Source organism: Bacillus rossius, chromosome 1 (assembly GCF_032445375.1).
Source record: "Bacillus rossius redtenbacheri isolate Brsri chromosome 1, Brsri_v3, whole genome shotgun sequence".
In the NCBI taxonomy this organism is placed as follows: Eukaryota; Metazoa; Arthropoda; class Insecta; order Phasmatodea; family Bacillidae; genus Bacillus; species Bacillus rossius.
Genome location: NC_086330.1, coordinates 235283755 through 235308578, shown reverse-complemented (window position 1 = coordinate 235308578; position 24824 = coordinate 235283755). Strand labels below are relative to the sequence as shown.

The window sequence follows — 24824 nt, the reverse complement described above, 5'->3', positions numbered from 1 at the left end:
TCATCACCTAATTTGAGCTAGCCGGAGATGGTGAGTGGTATCATTTCGCGGCCCAACGTGTGGCTGGCACAGACTTCTACACGCCCTGAGATGCAAAATTTTCAAATAACTTTTTTTTTAAAAACAAATACGTCAAGAACTTCAAGCTATGTACACATCCATTAATCATCGGCTGTGCTATTTACCACCTGACTATTTCAACTAGTTCTTTGACGACGCATCATGAATACCACGAGCGGCCGAATCTGCGAGACCCAGGGGTGTCCAGTACACAGAACTTCGAGATCTTCGCATCGCGGGACTACATGGGACGGTGCACCAAACACAGCAAGTGAACTAAGGTTGTAATTTTGAAACTTATATTTTTTATATTTGTAACACTGGTTAGGGAGAAATTTTTTTGTTGTTTCAGTGAAGTGTAAAACCAACTAAATTTAAAAACAAAATTTATAAACCAGGATTTTCCAGGTCTCCAGGAAATGTCTGTTAGAATGGAACATACTGCAGGGCATATTCAAAGTGAGGTTATGGGGGGGTGGGGGGGTCCGAACAGATGTTGCAAATATTAATTGCAATACAACAAATGTCACAAGTTCAGGCAGAACTGAAAAGAGATTTAGGAAATCAAATTGCACAGGGGCAACACAAAATGGAGTGCATGCAACAGGAAATCCAACGGGAATTGTTAAAAGTGAGAACTGAAATTAAAAATTTGAATGCTAGTGTAAACAATCAAATTTCCACATGTGCATCCAGGGTTGAGAGCTGTGAATCACAAGTGGAAAAGGAAAAAAAATAATGTAGAAACTTTTTAAAGGGAATTAATATTGTTAAAAGAAAATATTGAATTTATTGGGCATGATGTACATGAACACGTAAACATTGGGAATAAATGTGAAAAGTTCCGAGATGAGGTAAACAGGGAATGTTTGGAAAACGTGGAGACAAAATTTAGTAAAATAAGAGGTAATGGACATGAGATCAGGAGTTTGTGTAAACAAATGACAGAAGTAGAGACTGAAATTAAAGCGTTCTCGGATAAACTTAAGGATGAGGTTGCCGAGGATGTAATCAAGGAATTGAGTTCTGCAGATTGCAGAGAAGTAAGAAAAGGACATTTTTTGATAAAAGGACATCTTTTTCAAGACTTAAACAGTGAATTGCCAAAATGTCGGTTCTGTGTACCTAAAAGTTTACAAACTGAAATTTGCACACTGATCCATGTGGAATCTGGGCACCATGGAGTGAAAAAAACTGTGAAACATGTTCAGGGATTTTGTAGGTTGAAAGATGTAAACAGTTGTTTGTTATGGGCACAGACAGATATAATGAATGAGAAATGTACAGAGGTGATGGAGCCTCTGGAAACAGTGTTTGTAAACTTGTTTGGCCCACTGCCTAGATGGAGGGTTGAGTCAAATATAGTTTTGTTGTGTTCAATGTTTTTTAAATTTGTTGCATTTTTGCCATTTTATAATGTTTTTCATACATTTTTTTATACTTTGAATTATGTATTTTTTTAATGTTTAGTATTTTCTAGAGTTTGTGCATTTTTAAAAGATTTATTTAAGTATAGTATATGAATGTATAAAGAACATTTAGGACTGCAAATTTTTAAGATGAAAAATATAATTTTTAATAAAGTTTTCAAAGAGAAGAATAGAGGTACACAAAAAAGTTAAATATAAATAACTACCTATGTTAATGTGAATGTTTTTCTGATGTTTTGAAACAATAATGATAATATATGTATAAATTCTTTTGAGTAGACTGGTAAGAAATTTTATTTGAAGAAATGCTTTACATTGTGATAATTTCATTGCACTTGGGTAATGTTTTCGTAAAAAAGGATAGAATTTTTAAAAGGTTTGATTTTAAATTAAAGTGCCACACATTTGTAATGGTAAATGTTTTGGATTGAATGACAGGGTGTCAACATCCTATATTAAAGGTATGAAATGTAACTCTATACGTTAATGAAAACTAGTCGTCGAGTTTTGAAGCTGCAGAAGCAGTTGTGTGTTCATGATGGCCAGAGGTTAGGTGAATTTTTTTGTATTGCCCTAAATAAGCAGCAAATGTTTTTTTTGTGTAGTGTGGTTTTTGAGGCAGCTGGGGGGCCAGGAGGTTAATTTTAAATATGTTTCCGGCATGGAGTCCGATTTTTTTTTGCAAGGGTGCGTCCCTTCTCCTTGGTCGCTCCCACCCCTCATCAATGTTAAGATATGTTATGCTTCTGCTGAAAGGGGAGATATAGTTTGAAACCTAAGGAAGGTTGTAGAAGAAGGAAGAAGACTGTATCATAATGAAGTGTTTGTCATGCCATGTTTGTAGAGTTGTAAACTTATTTGTTGAAAATTATTTTAGAGATTGTTTTTAAATTTATTTGAGCATGTTGAGTAGACACATTACAGTTTAAAGTAGAATTTGTGAGTTTCGAGAATGTTTCCTAATAGCCCAGTAAATGAAGGCCAAAAATCGCCTGTTGTCGCAACTAATTCCGGGAAAGCTGAATTTTTGTCAGATGTTAGACCCTCATAAGACACATATTTCCTCATGTTGACCTTTACAGAATTGCTTGTGAATACGTAAATAATTGTGTAAAGTAGTAAATATATAGCGTATTTTGTTCTCAAAAATGTGGTTTTTAGTTTTGTTTCTGACAATATTATCTTTAATGTTGATAGTTAAGGCGTTATAAAATCACAAACATAAAAAAAGCTGGTTTTTAATGTCAAAATGCAAAGTTCTCATTCTGGATGTTTTTAAATATTGGAAATACACAAATAATCTTCAAGTAAATTTTGTAGCACACACTTCCAGCTTTAAAATGATGTATAGTTTATATCGGGGAATTCATTGGTTACTGCTGGGTAGGGGGGGAAGTGAGCGCATGCTTATGGCTAGCACGCTCCGACCTGCTACATTCATCTACCCGGCTTCCCTACAGTCTACTCTTATCATGAGATTGTTATTTTTAATATTCCTGTTACATGCAGGATTTAAATAGAAGCCTAAATCTAATAGTAGGCTAATTATTAATATATTGATTTATTCATTCGCAATACAAAATGGAATCAAAAATAATTGTTCGGTTGGTGTTTATTTTTACATGCTACAGGTGGAAGGAATGAGAGCTCTCTGATGAAACACTTTGGCCTGCGTCATAGTCTCGGCTTGATTCCTGTTGACGAAAATCTGGGAGTTCCCGCTTGGTTTCGAACCCGAATTGCCTTTGACAAAGGCAAGAACTGGATCACTGCAACCCCATTTCGAAATTATTTAGATAATGGTAAATTTGCCATAAAATGTATGAGGGTCAAGTGGCTTTTAGGGTTAATATGTTTGAGCCTTGGCAGCAAGAACTGGGTTAAGTGGCAGGCACACCACGTATGCATATTCTTATTACGTCACGTTTATTAAGTCTTCGCGATGACGGAGTAGGAGTGGGCTACACGTTCTTGTCTTGTCTTGGCAATAGCGTGAAGAGTGGTTTAGTGGTTAGGGTCGAAGCGGGCGGGCTGCAGGGCTGCACATTCGTCCTGCAGTGTTGGAAGAGCTGGCCAACAGAAGCATTGGGCCTCAAGTTAATATTGTGATACGTTTCATTACTTGAAACATTAATTGTGAAATAATTTGGTTTCATCTAGTGAAGGTAATCTTTTTCTGATAATATTAATTCAACTTATTTCAGATAATTTACTTTTGTCCCATTTAATATAATGTTGTGCCATTTTGAAATGTGTGTATTTGAAACGTAACATTTTGTTCTTGGAAATTTGGCAGCATTGGTTTAGAAGTGATATGTGTGCATAAATGTTAATAAGCTATGTTATCTAAACATTTTTAAAGAGTTCGTGATTTATTTAGTTCAAAATTCTTTGCAAATGGAATATTTCAAAAAATATTGTGCTATTTGTGGGAAGCCTTTAAATAGCGATCTTCCAGTTGTAATTATTATGTAATTATGTATTATGTAATTAATGAGTCCAGCTTGAAGCGAAAAGATGGTTTGCAAGCTAAATTAATGGGGAAAATGTTGATTTGCATTCACGTTGTTTGTAGACAGAACTATACAAAACCAACAAGCATTCAAGCTTCACTAACCTCAAATCAACCATCAACATCAATTGCACCACCTTCCACTCTCAGAAGTACCGAAAGCAAATTCCAGTTTAAAATAGATTGTTTTCTGTGTGGCAAAGAAGCTGTAAAACAAACAAAATATCTGTCGCACCGCAGAAAATCTGTTCACAATGTTGCCACCTTAGAAACCAGGCATTCAATATTGCTATAATTTGACTTAAGAGACGATGATTGGGGAGAAAGAGTGAAAGCCAGACTCATAAATGTTACTGATCTAGTACAGGGTGGCCACTCTTCTAGGATAATAAAATTCCTGGTTTTTTCCAGGTATTTTCAAGGGTGGTTTTTATCAATATTTGCATTTTTGTTACACAAAGCACACACAATATGATGTTTTATTGGCGTTAAACAATAGACAACTTAACTATAAGCTTAAAAATTAAATCAATGAACTTGCTTAAAACAAAACCTACCACCAACAAAAAAATTTATAATCTCACGTCACCAAAACTAAACAAGTAGCCCTATATATAACACAACCATTAAAACAATTTAACATATGCCGAACTCAACTTACTTACACAAAATATGCATACCTTTTACTGTTTTTTCATTGCAATTTCCGCTTCAATTAATGCAGCCATATTTGCTGCATCAGCAAGTAGTTTGGCCTTTTTTGCCTCTAGTTCCTTGATCTCCAAAACCTTTGTTTCTTGACTTGAGCATTTGGAATTTCTTCTTGCGTTCTTTTTTTCTTCAGTTCTAAATGTTCTTTGTATCTTGAATGAGCATTTTTACAATGGATAAGACTTATCTATCAGAAGATTATTTATACTGCCTAGAACTGACACATAGTCATAGACTTGTCGCAAAGCTATTAAGCTTTCTTCAAGCTGATTTTCTACAACACACTCAGCATTGATTGAAAAGCCCCTCTCTACAGATGCATTACCGTGAGATAAGATAAGCACAATTTTTACAAGTGACATAAAGTTTGGAAAAAGCTCACTCAATCCAACTGCTGTCATCCAGAAATGGTCCAAACGTGAATTACTTCTTGTGTATGATTTAACACATTCTTGAATTTTTGGCAAATTACAGATTTTTTGGAAGTGTCACTTTTTACTTTCTCTGCAAATAATCCACTGATCCACCCTTTTTCAACAGTGTTTCAAGAAGGTTGACCATTCTCTGTTCTGCCAATGCGCTACTACTAGCAATGACGAGTGGATCCAGACAGGTTACAGACTTAGCTTATTTGTATGCCAGAGGTGATTTTAAGAGAATCTTGATAGCAAAGTATTTGTAAAATTTTACACAATCTTGTTTAAAGAGAAGTAAGTCTATGTCTTTCACATGAGATTTCAATTTCCTTAAAGCATCTCTTGTAACAAAACCCAAATCAATATTCATTGCAGGGATAAGGGTTTCACTGGCTGAAAAATAAATCTTTGAAAGCTCTTTCTTCTTAAGCACATCTTCTTTTACAAATCTTTCCATGATTGATTTTAACATTGAATGGAGACCACTGTGAAGGAAAGGAACCAATGGGACATCACTTTGGAATTCCTTTAAAAAGGGTTCCACTTCAGTAGCCATAGCACTGAAGAAAGCCAGCTTTGGCCCTAATAATTTATCTTGTAATAACTCTGACACAATTTTTAAACTTTCACAATTAGGGACTTTTTCTCTTTGGTTATCCCATCAGCATACGTAACCAAATCTGGTAGTATTTCCTGAGCTCTGGAAGCGACTAACATTTTCCACCCACCTAACCACACAAAATTTCAAGGGGAATCTATTTGACTTTGAGTACCAAATCAAGTCTTCTCTTCTGGAAGGAGAGTTTTTGAACAAATTGTATAGATCACGCAAAAACTGTACTAGCTACCAGCCAGTTGCAGCAAATCCAACCCTAAATGCATTATGTAATGTATGCAGGCCACATGTACCCAAATTAAATTAAATGTGGTGCATCTGCACTCCCATCATGCAAAGCAGCTTCAAGATCTCTAACTACTTTTAAGTTAACATTAGGAACATCCATCAAAATTTGTATCGTTTTTTTTAAGAAGCTGAGATCCCACTAATTCCTGAAGAGAATTCAACAGATCACTGGCACATGTACGATTCAGGAATGCAGCAGTTTATCTGCTAGTAACCTCAGATTTAGTTTCATTCCAAAATTTCACATGAATATCCATCTGCTGCCTTTGAGAAACTTTATTTAAACTCTCGTCAAATCCAATAACTATGTGGTCACACACTTCGAGGGAGTTCGTAAGTTTATCTCTGAAATATGGTGCAATACCATGAACGATTGTATAGGCTAATTTAGTTCTTTGAATCTGCATTTTACTGGCAACACTGCTGTCAGGAAACATAAGGGGCGGTGATGATGCCAGATATACAGCACTACGAAATGATAAGTGATTCATTACAGTTGCTATACACCATACAATTTCCGCTTTTGCCGCATCTTCATTAAGGAAATATTTTGTCATACCTGAAACTTCTGGATTTGATTGACACATCTGATGTACTTGGACATGGCACAGACGAACTACTTGCTGTTGTAGAAATCACACGTGTTTCTCTTTTCTTCACAAAATAATCCAGTGGCAAATTATTTTTCTTACTTTACACCAAACACACGTGTTTTGCCCCTCTAGCATGGCTGGCTAATGCTGTTCTTCCCATGCTACTGATATTGATTTTAACATTACACAAATTGCAAATGGCGTTTGTCCTGCACTTTGGATATTTCTCCACCCATTCAAATTAAAAATGCCATCCTTAACTATTTCTTTGATTTTCATATGGGAGCGTTCAAGTATTACTTAACGAATTTGGGGGGAGGGGGGGTCCTTGTAAAATGTTACGATGCGTTACAGGGGAAGGAGGGGGAGTTTGACCTATGCGTTAAGTCACATTGTTTTTTTTTTTTTTTTTTTTTTTTTTAACCCTTCAGAACGGTCGCGTAGAGACAGATTCTTTCACACATTTTTTAGAACTTTTTTTTCTCAAAATTTCAAATGGCACGATAACTTAATTTTTTTTTTACCTTCGCAAAATTGCTTCTGCTTGCTTTACAGGATTAGTGAATATTGTTTTTTTAACTCCAAACGTAAAGCTATATATATATATATATATATATATATATATATATATATATATATATATATATATATATATATATATATATATATATATATATATATACACACACACACACACACATATATATATACATAGACCTGCCAACATTCAAATTTAAAAAATCATGAGGTCCTTGATAAAAATTTTCAGACCCATTAATACAGGTTATATATAAAAAACAACAAATGAGAATCTTTAAATTTAAGTGACCTACCTGTACATATGTTACATGGTCTCTGCTTCAAAAGTTATTTAACAAACTATAGGTTGCAGATTTAATTTAGTTGAACATAATTTAGCGCTGTTGTGTAGTGATCATGCACGGCCGCAACTAAAAAAGATGTAAAATAACATTCTGCTCGTGTAACACTATTATCAATGTTCACAGCAAAATTAATTTTTTTATTGGAAGCAATACACTTCATGTGTTAGTTGTGTTTTTTCGTAGCGACATGTTTCACAATGTCGCCTCTTCCACTATGCGAGATAGAAAAATCAGCACAGCACACGCTACAAAACGCAAAATTGCTTCCTTTACGTGACTCGAGTATTGATGGAAACTCGTTACTGTAAGCTTTAGTAAAACTTGTTTTGTAACTTTTACAAACAAAATCTTGGGGCCCCAAAAAATCGTGAGGAAACATTATTTTGGCGTGAGGGCGTGAGATGGACCTTAAAATCGTGAGCCTCACACCAAAATCGTGAGTGTTGGTAGGTCTGTCTGTCTGTGTGTGTGTGTGTGTGTGTGTGTGTGTATATATATATATCAACAGCTGTGATAGTTTTTCTCATCACTCCAGTAAAGTAGTTAAAACAAAAAATACCGCTATTCGGATGGCTTCGTTATAGTTACATCGGTTGTCAACGTAGATTCCAATCGCCATATTAGAAATTATATAGGTATTGATATTCAAAATACACTGTTTTCTATGTGTGAAATTTTCTCTCATCACAACAGTAATGTTGTGGTACGAAAGACGATTGGTCTGAAAGGTTAATTAAAAAAAACTAGTGAATTAAAATCTCCCAAGTTGGCAACCCTTTTCGTTTATTTTTACGGGGAATACCCGATTGAATTGTTCGTATTTGGTTCTCCCAAGATGGCAACCCTTTTCGTTTATGTGTTCCAAGCACTCGACCGACTGTATGAAAATTGACAACTACGATGTTTCAGCGGAATATAGAAACCCTGAAGATAGCTTGCAGGATCCAGCAGAACCTAATATGGCGTGGTATAGCGCTCACGTCCATGAATCGCAATATTTCTTGCAAGTTATTAAATGCGCGGATAAATCCTGCTGTTCCCGCTTGAGTAGTGCATTAAAATCTGTTTTTCCAGAAACTTTCCTGCCGCCACCCTGCCCAATCCTTCAAACCGCAAACAAGCTCGTGGTACCTAGTCAGATAGACAAAGGATCATGCAAGTTTTCGCCACTTCTTGTGAGGTTGTCTGCACTCTAAAAAAATTTCTACTTTAACAAGGGAAATTTTTGGAAACCCTGTTGCCAGGGATATTTCTTGCAAAACTACAAGGCAAAGCCTAGCAAAATCGCACATGGTACAAAGCTCTGCCTTGTAATTTTACAAGTAATATCCTTGGCAACAGGGTTTCCAAGGACTTTCCTTGTAAAATATACAAAAATTTCTTTCAGTGTGTTGATCTGTCGCCTCCTCTAGAAGGGTTTAAGCAGATGCCTTACGATTTCTTTTGACCATCAGTACAATCCGACTTAAAGAACAGAGTATGTTCAACCTGTGGGGTTTATTTTACATCCCACAAGAGTGTGCAAATACACAATCGTTACATGCATGGCAAGACTGCCCAAGACCTTCGTGAAAGTAGAGTACAGCCACAGCGACTTGCTGCAAGAAGGGCAAATGAGCTTCTCTGCATTGTGCGTCGCTGTGAAACATCGTCTGAGGATGCCGATTGGCTCGACGAAGACGAAGTTGATGCAAGCGGGTTAACAATTCTGGAACCCTCTTCGTCTGCTCTCCGGATGCCAGTAATGAAAGAATCTGAGTGGCTGGCAAACCCATGGACAGAGGAGCAATAAAACTCCAATTGAATTGTTTTTTTTTTTTACAATCTACTTATTTTAATTATGGCTAATTTTATTTTAAATGTTTTTCATTTTCGTTCCATCTTATTCTTAAATACGATTATATTTTGACAAATATATTTTATTGCAGTTAGATTTTTATGTTTGTAATTGCATTGCCAAAGGTAAAAATAATTATTAGAAATAAAATTTATTTGATTTTAATAGCTTTATTAGTAAAATGCTAAAATAGGAGAATGCATGAGAATAACAATGGCGGATAAAGCAAAAAGTGTGTAAGGACAGAGCCAAGTCAGGAAAAAGACGTAATTAAATGTATGATTGCTAAATGTATGATTGAGTAATAAAAATTTATTAGGACAAAAAAAAATTAGAAAGCTCTTGCTTTTAAAAACAAGACATTTCAAATGTTAATAAATAATATTAACGCGATTAAAACAATAACAAAGGTATTTTAGTGACTTATTCTGGTACGTTACGCCACATAATTGTGACTTTTAGGTAAAAATGGTCACTTTGGGTTACGTAACGTTTTACTAGGGGGGAGGGGGGTACAGAAAAACGTTACGGCGCGTTACATGGGGGGGAGGGGGGTCAAAAATATCAAAAAATTGCGTTAAGTAATACTTGAACGCTCCCTATGCAGCCAACACCAGATTATTAATCATCCTTAAGAATATGTACAAATGATTGTAAAATATTTAAGTATAAGATTTTAAGTATTGATAGTGTAGCTAACCTAATAAACTTTTCACTTAAGTTATTATTTATCTATTTCCCAGAAGTTGCTACTCGGTACTGAACTTAGGCCTGTTATACAATGACACTGAAATTGAGATGGAGCTCCCAGGACGAAGTATCTACAATGGGACGCATGCAGACCCAGACCTGTATAGATTTCCTCGGCAATGTTCATCTCTTTTACTTACGTCACTCCATGAGACCAATAAAAGCAGACTATTTGACCCAACAAACTGATAGTGAACCGTAAATGTCTCACTGGTCCAGATCTGTTTACATTTTTTATGTTTCCATGTCATTGTAGAACGGGCCTTATTGAAAAGTCATGTTTCAATCTTATTACAATCATGAATTAAAATTAAAAAAACTTAGGTATATAATTACAAACCTATTTCACGCTTCACTTGTTTAACCTGCCACACAAAAGAGAAATGGCTCCCTGTTTTATACTAGTATCTCTAGAGAACATGAGATGAAGCAAACCTATCCCTTTAGGAAATCACAAAGCACCATCCATCAAAACTTAAAAAAAACTGTTTACTCTTTTCTACAGATAACTAACTTAGCTCCACAATTGTGGTTTATTTATAAATAACTTATGTTGGAAAAAAAAATATTGTATCTACTGTGAATTAACAGTAAGCACATATGCAGAATCAAAAAAAGGATAACATGTCATGCCAGAATTTTTTTCTTTCTGATAAAATAATTTTTTTGTGAAATTATACTAAAATTCTAATTCATACATCTCAATTTCCTTTCAATAAAATCAATTTTCAAGCCTTACACTACTCATGGTTGTTAAATATTTCCACTAGTAAATAACCACTCCTGAAAGAATAATTCCCTTATTAATGAAAATTATTAAAATTGTTCTAGGATACAGAGACAATAGCCAAGAGGTCTGTGAACTTTACCTGCACCAGATTGGTTGCCCTCTGCACTTCTGTTTTCCTTCGGTTTTCCTTCCTGCAAGCAATAATTGAGTATATGAACGAAAGAATTTGCTCGGGGAATAAGTTTGAAATAACATAAAAATTTAATAGTGAAAAAAACTGTGAGCTGAACATTATAAAACTACCACTACGTGGGACTTAGTCTCTGGACGCCATTTTAGGACTTAGAAAATTTTTGACACAGCGAACAGCAAGAGAACAGCTGGTAATACATAATGATTTGAAAATGCTTTATAAACTTACTTTGACCAAAAAATGAAAACAATTTCAGATAGGTACTTACCGCTTCGAAATATGGATCTCCTACAGAGTTTTCAAATTCCATTTCTGATATATGTAGTACCGCACACTTCCCGTCCGATCTTTAAGCAGGCACAGTGTGGCAGACGGCGAACACGGAAACGGCACAGCAAATTCTAAGTTCTGAAATGAGGTTAGTGCGCATGCGCACGCAGAGATAATGTTTAGAGAAAACTGAAAACAAATTACCTCCAAAAGTATTTATCAAAACATATTTTAAAAAATAATTTTATGCATTTATTTAACATATTTAATCATTTACATCTATGAAAAATAATTAATATTATCAGTGCAACCAACAAAATTCATCGTAGGGAAATTCTGAATAACAGCAGCAGGAAAGATTAGAGGTGGGTTGTTACAGCAATTTTCGGTATCTGTTCCAACCTTATACTGATACAGCATTGTACCATGTTACAAGTCTCTGATACTTCTGTATCAGACGGTCCCAGGAGGCAACAAAGCTCCGCGTACGCAGACCGTGCGACCGGAAGGAGAATCTGATACATTATTTATCACGCCTGGTAATTCTCTACCTCTGATACTCTCATGCCCGCCTGATACAACCAGTATCAATCAGTTCAACATTCACTGCAGTTCGTCCTGGCCGTGTATCACCTAGTTGCGGGCTGTCATGCTTCTTTATAGTGAAATAAGGAATGGATAAGTGCACGAAAAAGACTTCATTTGTGTGGAATTTTTTTCACGGAAAATAATGAGTTTGCTAATTGTAATTTGTGTAAACAAAAACTGAGTTATAAATCATCGACTAATCTGAAGAAACATTTGAAAAGACATTGATATAGTATGCTCACTAATGTACCTATCTGTTTTTTTTATTTTTGATAAAATCGTGAATTTTTAATGTATAAAAACACTAGTTACTAATTGTTTTCGAAAAAATAAAGTCCATATGTTGATTACATCTGTTATTAGTGTCAACTGAGAATTTATTTGCATTTTCATAGCTGTTAGGTGCACAAATATAAATATTATATCTTGTATTAATGTACTTTTTAATATTAAAATTTCATTAGTTTTATTATTGAACGAGACGGTGCACGCACTGCGCACTGAGCGTACTTTGAAGTAGGACAATAAACAAAACGACTTGTAACCAGGGCTGCCACTCTGATATTCATGAAAAACCTAGATAACCTACAAAAAAACCCAGATGCGTCTAAAATGCAATCGTTGAAAATGTTTGCGTACTAATTCAAAAATATAAACATAACTGGTTTTAATATAAAACAATTAATTACCTTACAAGACTGAAAACGGTTAAATACAACCAATACAAGAAAATTACACTGCAGCAAAATGGCTGTATAAGTAATTCTTGGACCAGCACATATAAAAAAACCTACAAATATATACATGACAAAACAAACACCATCACTGCATTCTTTAAACCAGTAATTGTTTTTATAAAACTGCATCATGTACGTTAGTCTTTATTCAGAGTCTGATTCTACAAGATTGGTTTGAAGGTTAATTGTTGCATTGGTTTTGTGTTCTGCAAGCCTCTTTGAAGAATGTGTCAAATTTAATATTCGACTTAGCTTGTTGAAAACTAGTTTTGTGTTTATATGTATTTTTGTGTGTGAAACACATAGACTATTTGCATTTATCAAACAGATATTGCAACAGATACAGTAGCTACTACCTTTATTATTGTTTTAGGTATAAAAATAATTAAAATGATAAAAAACCTAGAATTGTTGGAATTCATTATTTAAAACCCAGAAACCCAAACACCATTGGAAAACCCCAGATCTGGGTGGAAAAAACCCATGAGTGGCAGCCCTGCTTGTAACAATATCGCTTTGCGCCTCTCCTTCAAGGCTTCAACGCCTTCCCCTGCGCTTCCTCCCCTACATTCTTTCCCTTCTTTATCCCTTATTCGTCGTTCCTGCTCCCTCCCCTTTCACAAGCTCCGCCCAAGTGACCGTCATCTGCGATCGGGTACTGCGCTCATTGGCCGTGGTGTTATTCCAGGTGAATTCTGAACTGATACTAAAGTCTCTGATACTTTTCAAGTGTACTCGTTTGCCGTTCCTGATACAGGCGCGTATCAGTGACAAAGTATCAGGTTGATACTTTTCGACCCACCTCTAGGAAAGATTATTTATTGGCAAAAGGATATCAACGAATCACCTAGCTGCGCGTCGCAGGTATATACGAATTTATTTTTTTGGTCGGATCAAGCTCAACTGTTGTACGTTGTATGATTTTCGTATCTATTTCAATTATTTGTCAAACGAATAACACCAAATATAAAAACTGTAACTTTATACCACTGACTTGAACCGCAGCCTAATCAATAGGAAATATATTCATGTCATACGACCTGCGATATTACGAAACTGTCAAGTTGACCAACCGTGACAGGCGTCGTGAAGTTAAAATAGTCTTGCGGCAGGATTGCACTGCAGCTTCGAGCGTTGGAGAACGTCAAGATTATTCACTCCCCACAATTAGAGTTTTTATCTCACTGCAAAATAAAAGTAAATAAATGGTTGAGTAAAATCTTTGAAAAGAGAATTTTTTTTCATGTGGAAGTCTTGTGTACACACTTTCATTTCATTTAAAGATAATCTCATAAGCAATGCTAATTTTTTTTAAGTAACATTGCAAAGTCAAAGAAATTTCTGAAACAGTTACAAGTTCTTGTTTTCAAGCCCCTTTTGAAGCAGAGATTTTCATGGTCATTCATGCTCATTTTTAAAGATTAATGGTTATCATGGGGTTTGGAGCCCACTACAATATTTTAATTTGCTGCAGCTTTAAACCACTGTGCTAAAGTTTGTGACATAATATGTGACCTTTGCACCATTAGTCAATATTCCTGTTAAATATATATTTTTTGAATTAATTGATATACAGTGTACCTAATTTACAAGAGGCAAGTTAGTTTCACTGAGTACACATTATTATTCACAGCAGAAATTTTAGTGTTCTCATTTGTGAAGCTAGGTAACAAAAATGATCAAATTAAAATTGCAAGTACACATCTCAGGAGTAAACAAAGTTGCTCGTATTTGTTAGTGTGCAAAATCTGTCCCAAAAAGTAATTTTACAGTATTGTTTTATAGTAAGATTGAAGTGAAGGCTTTGCAAGAAAAATTTAAGCAAAAACTGGCACCAGCTAAGGGAAAGGCTGGCTAGACAAAACTGCTCTTGTTGCCATAGTAACGCAAGTGTTGAGGGGAGGGGGGGGGGGGGGCTTAAAGGAGCCGTCAAGCGCAAGTTGGTCAGGCTGCACAAGTGTGGCAACTCTCCGAGGGTGCAAGTATCCTGCCAGCCTCTGGACTGACCATGTTTTTGTCACACAAGAGTTCCTGACAAAGGCTCTATTAACATAACTTCAGTACAAATTTTTCCTCACTCCAACACACATGCATACTGTATAATGATGTGTACAAATGTAGTACATCTTTTCTAATGTGTGTATCCACAAGAAAGACTTAAGCAACTTTTTACATGGTGCTTTAAAAGGGGCTTACAAACTCACTTTGTAGCATAAAAAAATGTAATCTCTTGCATTCCAGAAGACCTGGATTCAAATCCCAGTTTGAGAATACTCATTTTAATTGTCCATGGTTTCCCTATATCTCTCAGGGACTTAAACTACAGTATTCATTCATACACAAAGCATCTTCTCCATACAAAATACACTTTTGGTATGCTTGAACATAATACTTTTTGTATATGAGATTCATCCAGTCTTACAGATCCAATCGTCATACACAAAACGAATAAGTGCCTAGTGCACCAGTTACCAATTGGCTGATTGTTTAAACTGTTAAAAATATAAATTCTTTAAAACATATAAAGATTACTTAAATGTTAGTAAAGATTTATCTCAATTTATATACTATGAAAACTATTCAATTAATTATTATGTATTCTCATCAAACTAGGCATAAGTAATTCTTTATTTAAAGCAAAATTTTCTTTTGTAGTGTAAAGTGTTTAACTTATCACTATAAAAATAATAATCTGATAAATCACTCTTCTAATTAAATAAATGAACATAATATTCTTGTTCCTCATTCCATCCGTACATTTTTTTCATCTTCAAGATATATGCCATAACTTTTTGTTTTAGATGGAATTTCATCATTTGAATGGTTTACAACTATTATGTTTAATTAAATATACTAATAATCAATTTTTAAAAATAATTATTGTACCTAATCACACTTCAGTTGCTAGTTTCTTATACAAAGGATAGAATGTGCAGCATGTCATGTAATGAGCAGCACATTTTGTGTACGAAAATGACTATTGAGATTGAATGGTATTATAATGCTCAAGCAGTTTTGCCAGCGTACAACCAAGGAAAATGCTGGGATGATTCCTTAAGATAGGCCATAGCTCATTCCTTTCCCAACAGCCTCTCTTTGTGTAGTTGTGTCACCTCTCTAATGACCTTGCTGCTGACAAGACCTTTAAACTTGATCCTAAAACTGGAAACAATATAATTTTCAAAAGTTTACTTATCACAGTATTACGTTAACGTAACAAAGGAAAACATAGGTCACTTGTCTACATTGATTTAAAGACAAAAATGGACAGGAGAACTTGTACTGATAGGCCAACTCTTTAAAATAATCTCTCTCGCTTGAGAAACCTCGTCTCATCAGCAAAATGTCAGAAGTTTTCCTTCCTCTGAGTACTTAAGGCCGTCCCTGGTCCAGCGACTTGATAGGGAATTGTAGGTTAAAAAGTGTTTTCTATATTTTCTACAATTTTTCAGATAAAAATTTCGTACTTGGCTTGTTTGCTGCAGTTTTACAACAGAAATCATCTGTCAGATTAATATTGTAGAAAAAATATTGATAAGTATTTTATTTTACGTTTTTAAAATTAAGGAAAACAGAAAAAGGGGTCTAAAAAACAGGCTGTAGGATATACAAATATTTAGAGTCTGCAAAATTTTTCCTTTTAAAGTAAAGATTAAAAAAGTAAGCGGTGGCATACTGCTAAATTTATTAGAACAAGAAATATTTCGTATTTTGCATTTTCAGCAATTTTTTCTGGCCGCGAGTAGGTTCACTTGCGCCTGTCTTGCGCGCGGGAGCGTGCAGCCGGCTGCCGTGTTGCCATTACTTCGGACCCATCCCTCGGCTAACGGAATCTGACCCCACCTCCTCCGTGCCAGTAAATAATCTGAATGGTGCGGAGTACTGTGTCAACGACGAGAAGAAAGCTAAGAACAGTGCTATCAATTCAGAGACGCATGGATGTGCTACGAAAAGCGAATGGTTTGAAGAGAAGGTGAACCCAAATTTTTTATAGTTTTAATTATTTCTTCCATTTACTGTACAGTGTGTTTGGGCAAAAAATATTTTGTGCCATAATGTGCTTTACAAAAACTTCCAATTTTTTCAATTTGAAATGTGATCAAGTGACGCTTTGCAAACTAAACTATCCTGATTCAAGAAATGCGTTTATTTTTATGTAAGTATAAGTTAGGCAAAAAATCCTCAGCTTAAAAGTAAGAGTAAACAAACAGTACTACGTGGAAAATTAGATTTGGTAAGCATGTAAACAAGTTCATTTTCAACCGACTTAAAAAAGGAGGTTCTCAATTAGATTGTATTGTTTTCATTCACGTGAGTATTCTACTGTCCAAGCCAAACTGTTAGTTACAATTAGCCAACTTTTAAATTAATTGCTGCTTATAAAAATATTGTGCCTTACAATTCAATATATATTATTTCAGTTCCTATGTGTAAGACTTAAAAAATTAACATGGCCACGTTGGGGAATTAAACCCATATTCAGCGGCAAACTTAATTTCTTAGCACCATTCGTTACTCCGTCAATAATTTTTACTTAATTCGTCTACCCTGAGAATCTCAGTGCACTAGCTCTGAGATCTCTCTCCCCCCCCCCCTCCCCTTCCTTTTTTGTTGGAGTTAAAGACAATGTGAACCAAAAGTGGAAACTTGAAACTTGTACCTTAAATAGGTTAAATATTTTTTACATATTATGGAACAGCTTAGATCCGCTGTGCGAAAAGTTTCATAATGGATTTCATACTTGCATGCTAAGGTTTACATTAAATAAAAGGCTCAGTAGATTAACCAGCCAGTAGGTAAATATACCATTGTACTATTACATAACATTTTAAGTTTTTCTGTTCTTCGGAGGAGAAAGAATAATTGTAAATTTTTAGACGACTTTCTGAATGTAACTTAAAGATAAATCCATTTATCAGGCATTATTTTGTTTTTACTTAGGAAGCTACATTGAATGAATCCACATAGCAATGAGACAACAGTTTGAAAATCTTATTAGTTGCCTAAAAATGAGTATTTTATTTAATTTTAGTATACCAATATTAGTCACAAAAAAATGGAAAATGTATTGGGGTGTGCGGATATTCGTAAACACGAATAGTTGCGCAGTTATTTATGAACTATTCACATTCGGAAGTCGAATATCAAAGATTAAAATTGCTAATATTTACAGGCACATCTGTAGTTGCTGGTTGTTACTCAGGTGAAGCCAAACTTCTCTTTTTTTCATAAGATATTATAGTCGTCATTGCTTATTTGCCAATATACAGTAGACTCTTAATCATACACTTCACGATTCCAGGTAAAAGCATCGTTATTGTCATTTGGACTAGTTTTGACCATCCCCGATCTAACCTAATAAAAAAATGTTTTTTTTTCTCTTGAATCCGTATTCAACCTTCTCTAGCACGAAAATAATACACAGTTATATCTAACTATTTATATCCCTTAATAGATGGCTGTCTTATGAAAAAACTGATAACCTACAAGTACATGTAGGACCTGAATTGATATCAAAACAAGTCGTGACACGTGACCGTTCGTCTGGCAGCTAGCATCTACAGGAACAATATCAGCATTCAAATAATGCAGGGTATATTTCACGCAATGTTACCTCACACACTGTGTGTATGTCAGTCCTCACCGCCGCTATGTGCCCAGTCGTATTGTGACGCTCCGCAAAAAGGTTGCTTTTTTCGTTATGATAATAATAATACGTGGAAGTAAAAATGGCAGTTACAGTTATAGACTCTTGTTTCTACCTACTGATTACTTTTTGGTAACCAATGAACGTTTTAAGATAAACACGTTTTAAATAGCGAAACTAAACAGATTTACATACAAACACATTTATAAATATACGCGTTACAATATGATAACACCATCTCTTAGCACTCGCCGCCCACGACCGTGCTACCACATTCGTGAAATGTCAGACTTCACGTGACACTCCTGGAAAGAGATCTACAGAACTATCAGGAGATTGCCGCTACTTTCGGGCAGCTGGAGGAATGTCTGCCTCAAGTGGTGTGGGTATGTACGTGTGAGGGCGCCCAGTGACAACACGGAACGAAGCGCTGAATCTCAACAGTGGGCCGTCGACCTTGGGTAGCTAACACAAGCTGGCTGGTAGTATAGTTCTCTTGAAGAGGATCTCAACACGCGGCACCCATGAGTGCAACAAGTTATTTTCCAGCCTACTTCCTTCAAATTTTACAAATTCTCAACTGCCCCCCACCCCTCCGTTATTCATCGCGGTCATGGAATTTGGATTTTAATTTTAATTTTAAAAAGTACAACACTGCACTTTTTAATATTTCTATCTGAGAAATGTGCATATTAATGATGTTTACATTGCTTCAATAGTTAATAAACATGGTACAATTTTCACTTTGTCTGCAAAAGTTAATATGGTATTACTATTTTCACTACATGTGTTCTGTATTGTTATGTATCTATCTAAGTGAAAATGTAAGATAATTTTTTGACCTTGAAATTATTCGCAATAAATTCAAAAAAATTCCTATTCTATTCAAAATTTTCGACCACCAAAATACACTATTCGCACAACCCTATAATGTGATAGATTTGTGTAGTCAAATATATACACATGTGATTTGCATAAGTTTTCTTAACGCTACAACTATGATGATTTTTTTAAAATTTAGTTTCGGCAAAGACAACTTTCCAAGAAAATGATAGAGAATGGAAAAAAAAACTAGCTATTGCCATAGGGAACGTAGAAAATAATACACCACATATTAGTGTCGTAGGGGACGGCGGCTGGAATAAGAGGACTGACTGACATAGTTTCAATTTAAGTGGAGTGGTGAGTTATCTTCCTGTTTACACCAATGTTTCCTTTATAGTCTGTTGTTCTTAAAATAAAATATTTCAGTACTTACAACATCCAGTCAAAATGTGCATGTTAACGTTTTTTTTCTTTTGAAGAATTGCATTATCAGAGCCGAAACAAACCAACTCTTGTACCTGGGAGTGAAAAGGAAGTATTGCTTCGCATGCGAATTTGCAAGACTCAAAGACAAAAAGGTGAATGAACATCTTTGCTTTAAAAACTATAGTGGTCCAAGCACTGTAATGGAACAAACTATAATAGTAGAAGGGTTCTGCGGGAGTGTTGAGCAGCACTTGTTAAAATACTTATTTTGGTGACGGAGATTCAGTGTTTACTTTAGAATAAAGCAGTGAGTTCCTTACGGAAGGGAAGTCATAAAAATCGAGTGTGCAAACCACATTGTAAAAAACCATTTTCACAAATTTTCCAGAAAAATGTCATTTCCACCATCTGCGCGTCGTTTGCTTGAATCAACAATAGTAAGATTAAAATCCGGCGCTAGAAAAGCAATCGAAATTGCTGGAACATCTCTTGTTGGTACATCTATCGTTCGATTAAAACTTGACATAAAAAATGGTCCTCATCATGTATTCGGTTGTCACAAAAACTGCCGTGTATAATACTGAAAAAAAAAAAAAAAAAAAATACCAATGAAAATTTTGTGACATTTGTGAAAGAGTCGGGGATTATGGAAGCTATTGAAAAGGCTCTTGATCCTATGGTAATGAAATCTGATAAGACTTGTACTTAACAAAACTAAAAATCAGGTTGAGCGATATATGAGTATGTTAGCTAAGTTTTCAGGTGGAAAACGGGTAAACTTTGCTAAAAGAGGCTCTTATCACGCTCGTTGTATGGGAGCTGGACTGGCCCATGTCAGAGGTCCTAGGTGGCACTTCAGCCCATGGAAAATCAAATTTGGTCGAAGCCCAGGAAAATACTTCCAAACAGTTTTAAAAATTAGCTGTCTCCAGCATGAAGATGGCCCTCCAAATAAAAAGAGACGACCAAACAACACTCCTGGTCCTGATTTGGAGTATGGTCCAAGTGCTGAAGACATTCTGTGTCCTGAAGACGTGTTGAGTCCTGAAGAACTTGATACAAAGATGAAGTTTATCCTCGAAAACCTGAATCGGGATGCAACAACATAAAAAAATATTCATGAGTTGGAAAGAAGGAAGTACTGTTGGTCAACACGAGAACACTAAATGGAGGGATGCTTCTATGAACAGACTTACAGCATATAGTTTCGGTTTTGTGGTAAAAAGAACACATACATCCTGTCACTGTCTAGTAAAATAAATTTTGTATCACAGGGAGATAAATTCCAAAGCCGTTCAGTTTGGACGAGTTAACGAAAATGTGGCTAAGAATATGTAATCCAAACTAAAAAATGTCGAAGTCGAAGATTGTGGCTTTTTTTGTGCACCCAAGCTTTTCATTTCTCGGAATATCTCCAGATGTACTAGTGGCAGACAATGGTTTGCTGGAAGTTAAATGGCTATTTTCAGCTGGTGACGATAAATTAAAGGACTTTATTTCAAAAAAGAAAAAAAAAACGTGTATCGAAGAAAAACTTGGAGATTTGCGTCTAAAGAAAACCCACTTTTTTTTTTTTTTTTAACCAGATTCAAGGTCAACTTTGCGTCTGAAGTAGAAATTATTACGACTTTGTAGTTCTTACGAAAAATGATTTCCATGTTGAAAGAATTTTGTTCGACAAAGAAATTTGGGAAAAACTCATGCTGTCAAAGCTACAACATTTTTTTGCGGAGTGCTTACTTCCAGAGATAGCAGATCCATTAAATACCCGAAGACTAAATACGCGAGAGCCAGACTTTGTAAAAGAAGCTCAAAAATCACTAAAGAAAAACATAAAACAGATTACTTCAGTTTTGGTTTCCTAAATGTTATGCATGTTTTCTTCTGTTTTTGACACAGTCCTAATATAACAGTGTAGATAATATTATGATCATATTTTGATTGTAAAAGCAATACGATTTTTTTTAGAATTTAGGTTATCAAAACATATTTTATGTTTATTTGTAGATTAAATTCGAACTTATTATAAATTTATATAGACACCTCTTTTACTAAAGTAATATTAGACTATGTGTATCGTAGCAGTGAAAGTGCTTGAAAGACTATAATTTCTCTGTTTAAAACCGTATGTCAACATGTTCATTTCAATCTTTAATGTTATGCTAAATTATATGTAATTAATATATTTATTTAAATAGTACACATATTGTATAACTTTTTTAATGGTGTCTTTCAACGGTATCATTAATGTACATACATAAAAACTATCTTTGTGAACTCTCTGTAAAATTACACAAAAAAACTCTGGCCAGAGTATCATTGTTTAATACAGCATTAAATTTTGTATAGTGTTTGTTCCTGTACATTTCAGGAAGTATTTAAGTCATCACTTTATTAAAGTATTTAGTACAATTAAAATAAGTTATTTCTTATCGAGTGAAAGGTTTTTTAGTCGATTAGAGTTATAAGACTGTGAATTATTTTTTTATTGTTTTCGGTTTATGCTCGAAATTAGACCACAAAATCATACCCGGGCCGAGATTATACATCAGAATCTCTGGCTATAAGCCACTCTTCAAATAGTAACTAAATCCCAAATAAATAAATTGTTTCAGCGAAGAAATTGTAGTTGACAACTGTTTAATTGAAAAGGTATGTAAAATAGCACGCGCACAGCATGTGAAGGTCGTGGATCCTGGCGGAGCTGGTGTCTGGCCGCGAGGAAACATATCGGGTGGCAGGGAGGCAGATAACCGGGGCACTGCGACAGCGGCCAGCGCGCGACAGACGACTTGGCAACCCCGCGCGCGGAGTAAGCCTCGCCGCAGCCGAGCGCTGCATATTCGCGACACCCGCGCGCTCTATCGGATAACGACTGACAGGACTGGCTCTTGTATCCCGTTAACGTTCCAGCCCATTTTTCCCCTTTAAATGTTTTTTACACTTGGGTGGAAAATAAATCTTTGTAGATGGAATATGAGGATAATTTAACAACTAATTATGGACCCTGCCTAACTGGGCACACTTATGGTGTGCAGAACTTCAGAAAAAACCAGACTATTTTAAAAGCTCAAGATAGCTAAGTGGGGTCCGCTTAAAGAATTTAAGAACACACTTAGGACAGATGGGTAGTTCTATTTCTATTTTACGTTTCAAAAGAGTGACCAAAAGTTTTTTTAAAATATTATTATTATTTTTACACATGAAACAAGGGTTGGCGGATTTACACCGCAACAGTTTAAATCAAATGGTATTTATAAAAAAAAACCTTTTTTAAATAGAACATCTTAATATTTTTTATGAAATATTATAGGTAACTCTAATAACAATAGTTTGCTTATTAATGTTTCTTGTGATTTACAGGAACCAAACTTTATACTCTAATCAAGATCTTATCATTCAAACTATCAAAATAAGTTTTAAATTATACCTAGCTAAATACTCCTCTAAAATTAAATTAATTAGTGAATTGTAGTCAAAGTATTATAAAAAAGAGGAAATAAAATTGTTATTATGAAAAATTCCTATTCTGTGAGAAATTCCCAACTGTACTGTAAATCCGCATTCTGTGGGAAACACCCATATATGAAGAATCCTCTTCCTGTGGGGAAATACCTTTTCTGTGGTTAAGTTCCAGTCAGATGTGCAGATTTTTAAAGACTTCAGTTCTTTGATGTTATAACTTTTCAGTTTCAACATAAGTAGCATAAAGCGGGATGTTGTATTACTTTCATTTGTACATGCAGAGAAACAAAATAACTAATGTAATAAACAAAAGCTGGTTAAAACAAAAAAAATATTTAAAAAAACCTGATTGTTTTCCAACCCTGCATGAAACACTCAGTATAGATTCTTGAAAGCACTTAAGGGACTAGCATTACACCTTTATCTTCATTTATCTGCCATATGTTATGGTTACCACTTAAACCTCATAGTCACTCTATGCACAACGAGAAGACTGCGCACTAGTTGAGTGTGTTGTGCTTCGTGGCAATACCGCGCTTGAAGCACCAGCGCCTCACTGATGATACAAACACACCCCTGACCAGGCAGGCCCCTTAGACTATGGCTGCATACAGCTGACAGTGTGCTGGCAAAGATCCTGTCCATTTCGTTGGTTCTCTAGTATTCAGTGTACTTGGTAGAGATCTGCAGTTGCTCTTGAAATATTTCTCGTCAATATTTCCAGTAAGTCTTTTTTTTTTTTTCCATTTTATAATAATCTACATATATTCATTTGTCCACCGTGAGGCCAATGAGATGATAGACACACAACCCAAACCAAGATCTTGGGAAAGGAATTGTAGGAAACCATACTAGCAGTATCAGGGGTGACTTCGGAAACCATATACCTTGTTTTATCCCATAAGGGTTGAACGCGCATAATCGTCGCAACCATATTTTAGGCTGTCAAAATTGGGATAAAAAAACTTCTCGCGTAAACGTCGCATAATGTTTTTGGTCCCGCTAGTAGATGCCGAGCGCTTTGTGTAGGTATCTTTTCCGTATAAAACGATGTACTTTAAAGTAGAAATCTAATATTTATTCGGTCATTACCAATTACTTAATAATTTAACGGAAAAATACGAAGTTGTTTGACGTGTAAATTTTCTTATAAAGACTTTTTAAAAGTTATTTCCTTTATCTGATTGTCTGCGTCGCCGCGGTGTAGGTATAATCTAAAATTTAATTTTGGTCATTACCACTTAATAAATTAACGGAAAAATACGAAGTTGTTTGACGTGTTGACGCGAACCCCACTACCTCTATGTGAATTTAAGTGATTTAAGTATTGTTCGGAATCTCAGGGTAGGTTCAGACTTGTGGCTAGAGGCAGTGGTTCGACACAGTAGGGCCCCCCAAGCTGTTTAGGCCGCTCTGGACGCCTGAAAAGAACAAGAAAATACCGGCTGATTTTTTATTAATTTATTCCGGCACAGCCCTGTACATAGTGCTGCGCGTCCTGGCCGTAACGGTTGTCCTGAAACGAATCGTCACATGCGCGACCACTCACTCAGTGGCGGCTCACGATTTTACTACCCGGTAAGGTCATTCACTTTGGATACGATGCGATGATTACAAAAACAAACCCTAACATAACACACTAGAATCCTGAACAATATTACACTTCACAATTATAATTACGTAGTACACTGGGCTAAGAATGCGTAGGCCCGTAACTCCGGCGACGCTACATGAATCTTAGGACTGTCCCAGAAATTGACGAGTTAGTAAGATTGATTGTTACGTGTTGCCTACTGGCTTCCCCTTGCGGGCTGAAACGTCGCGCGGAAGCTGCCGGCCTCTGTGA

General features: G+C 35.4%; 1 protein-coding gene across 2 annotated transcripts in view; it reads right to left on the bottom strand.

The window, feature by feature from the left end:
• LOC134527377 (DNA topoisomerase I, mitochondrial) overlaps window positions 1–24824 on the bottom strand; it is a 275543-nt gene that overhangs the window by 222207 nt on the left and 28512 nt on the right. Inside the window, exons 1-3 of one of the 2 annotated variants that reach the window (XM_063360012.1) lie at window positions 11693–11735; window positions 11289–11428; window positions 10967–11018 (exon numbers count right to left, since the gene is read on the bottom strand). In XM_063360012.1, coding sequence (XP_063216082.1) covers window positions 10967–11018; window positions 11289–11330 — 94 coding nt within the window. In that variant the 5' untranslated portion in view covers window positions 11331–11428; window positions 11693–11735. Of the gene's footprint in view, window positions 1–10966; window positions 11019–11288; window positions 11429–11692; window positions 11736–24824 lie in introns of those variants that run through there. The other variant, XM_063360011.1, reaches the window with a different exon arrangement.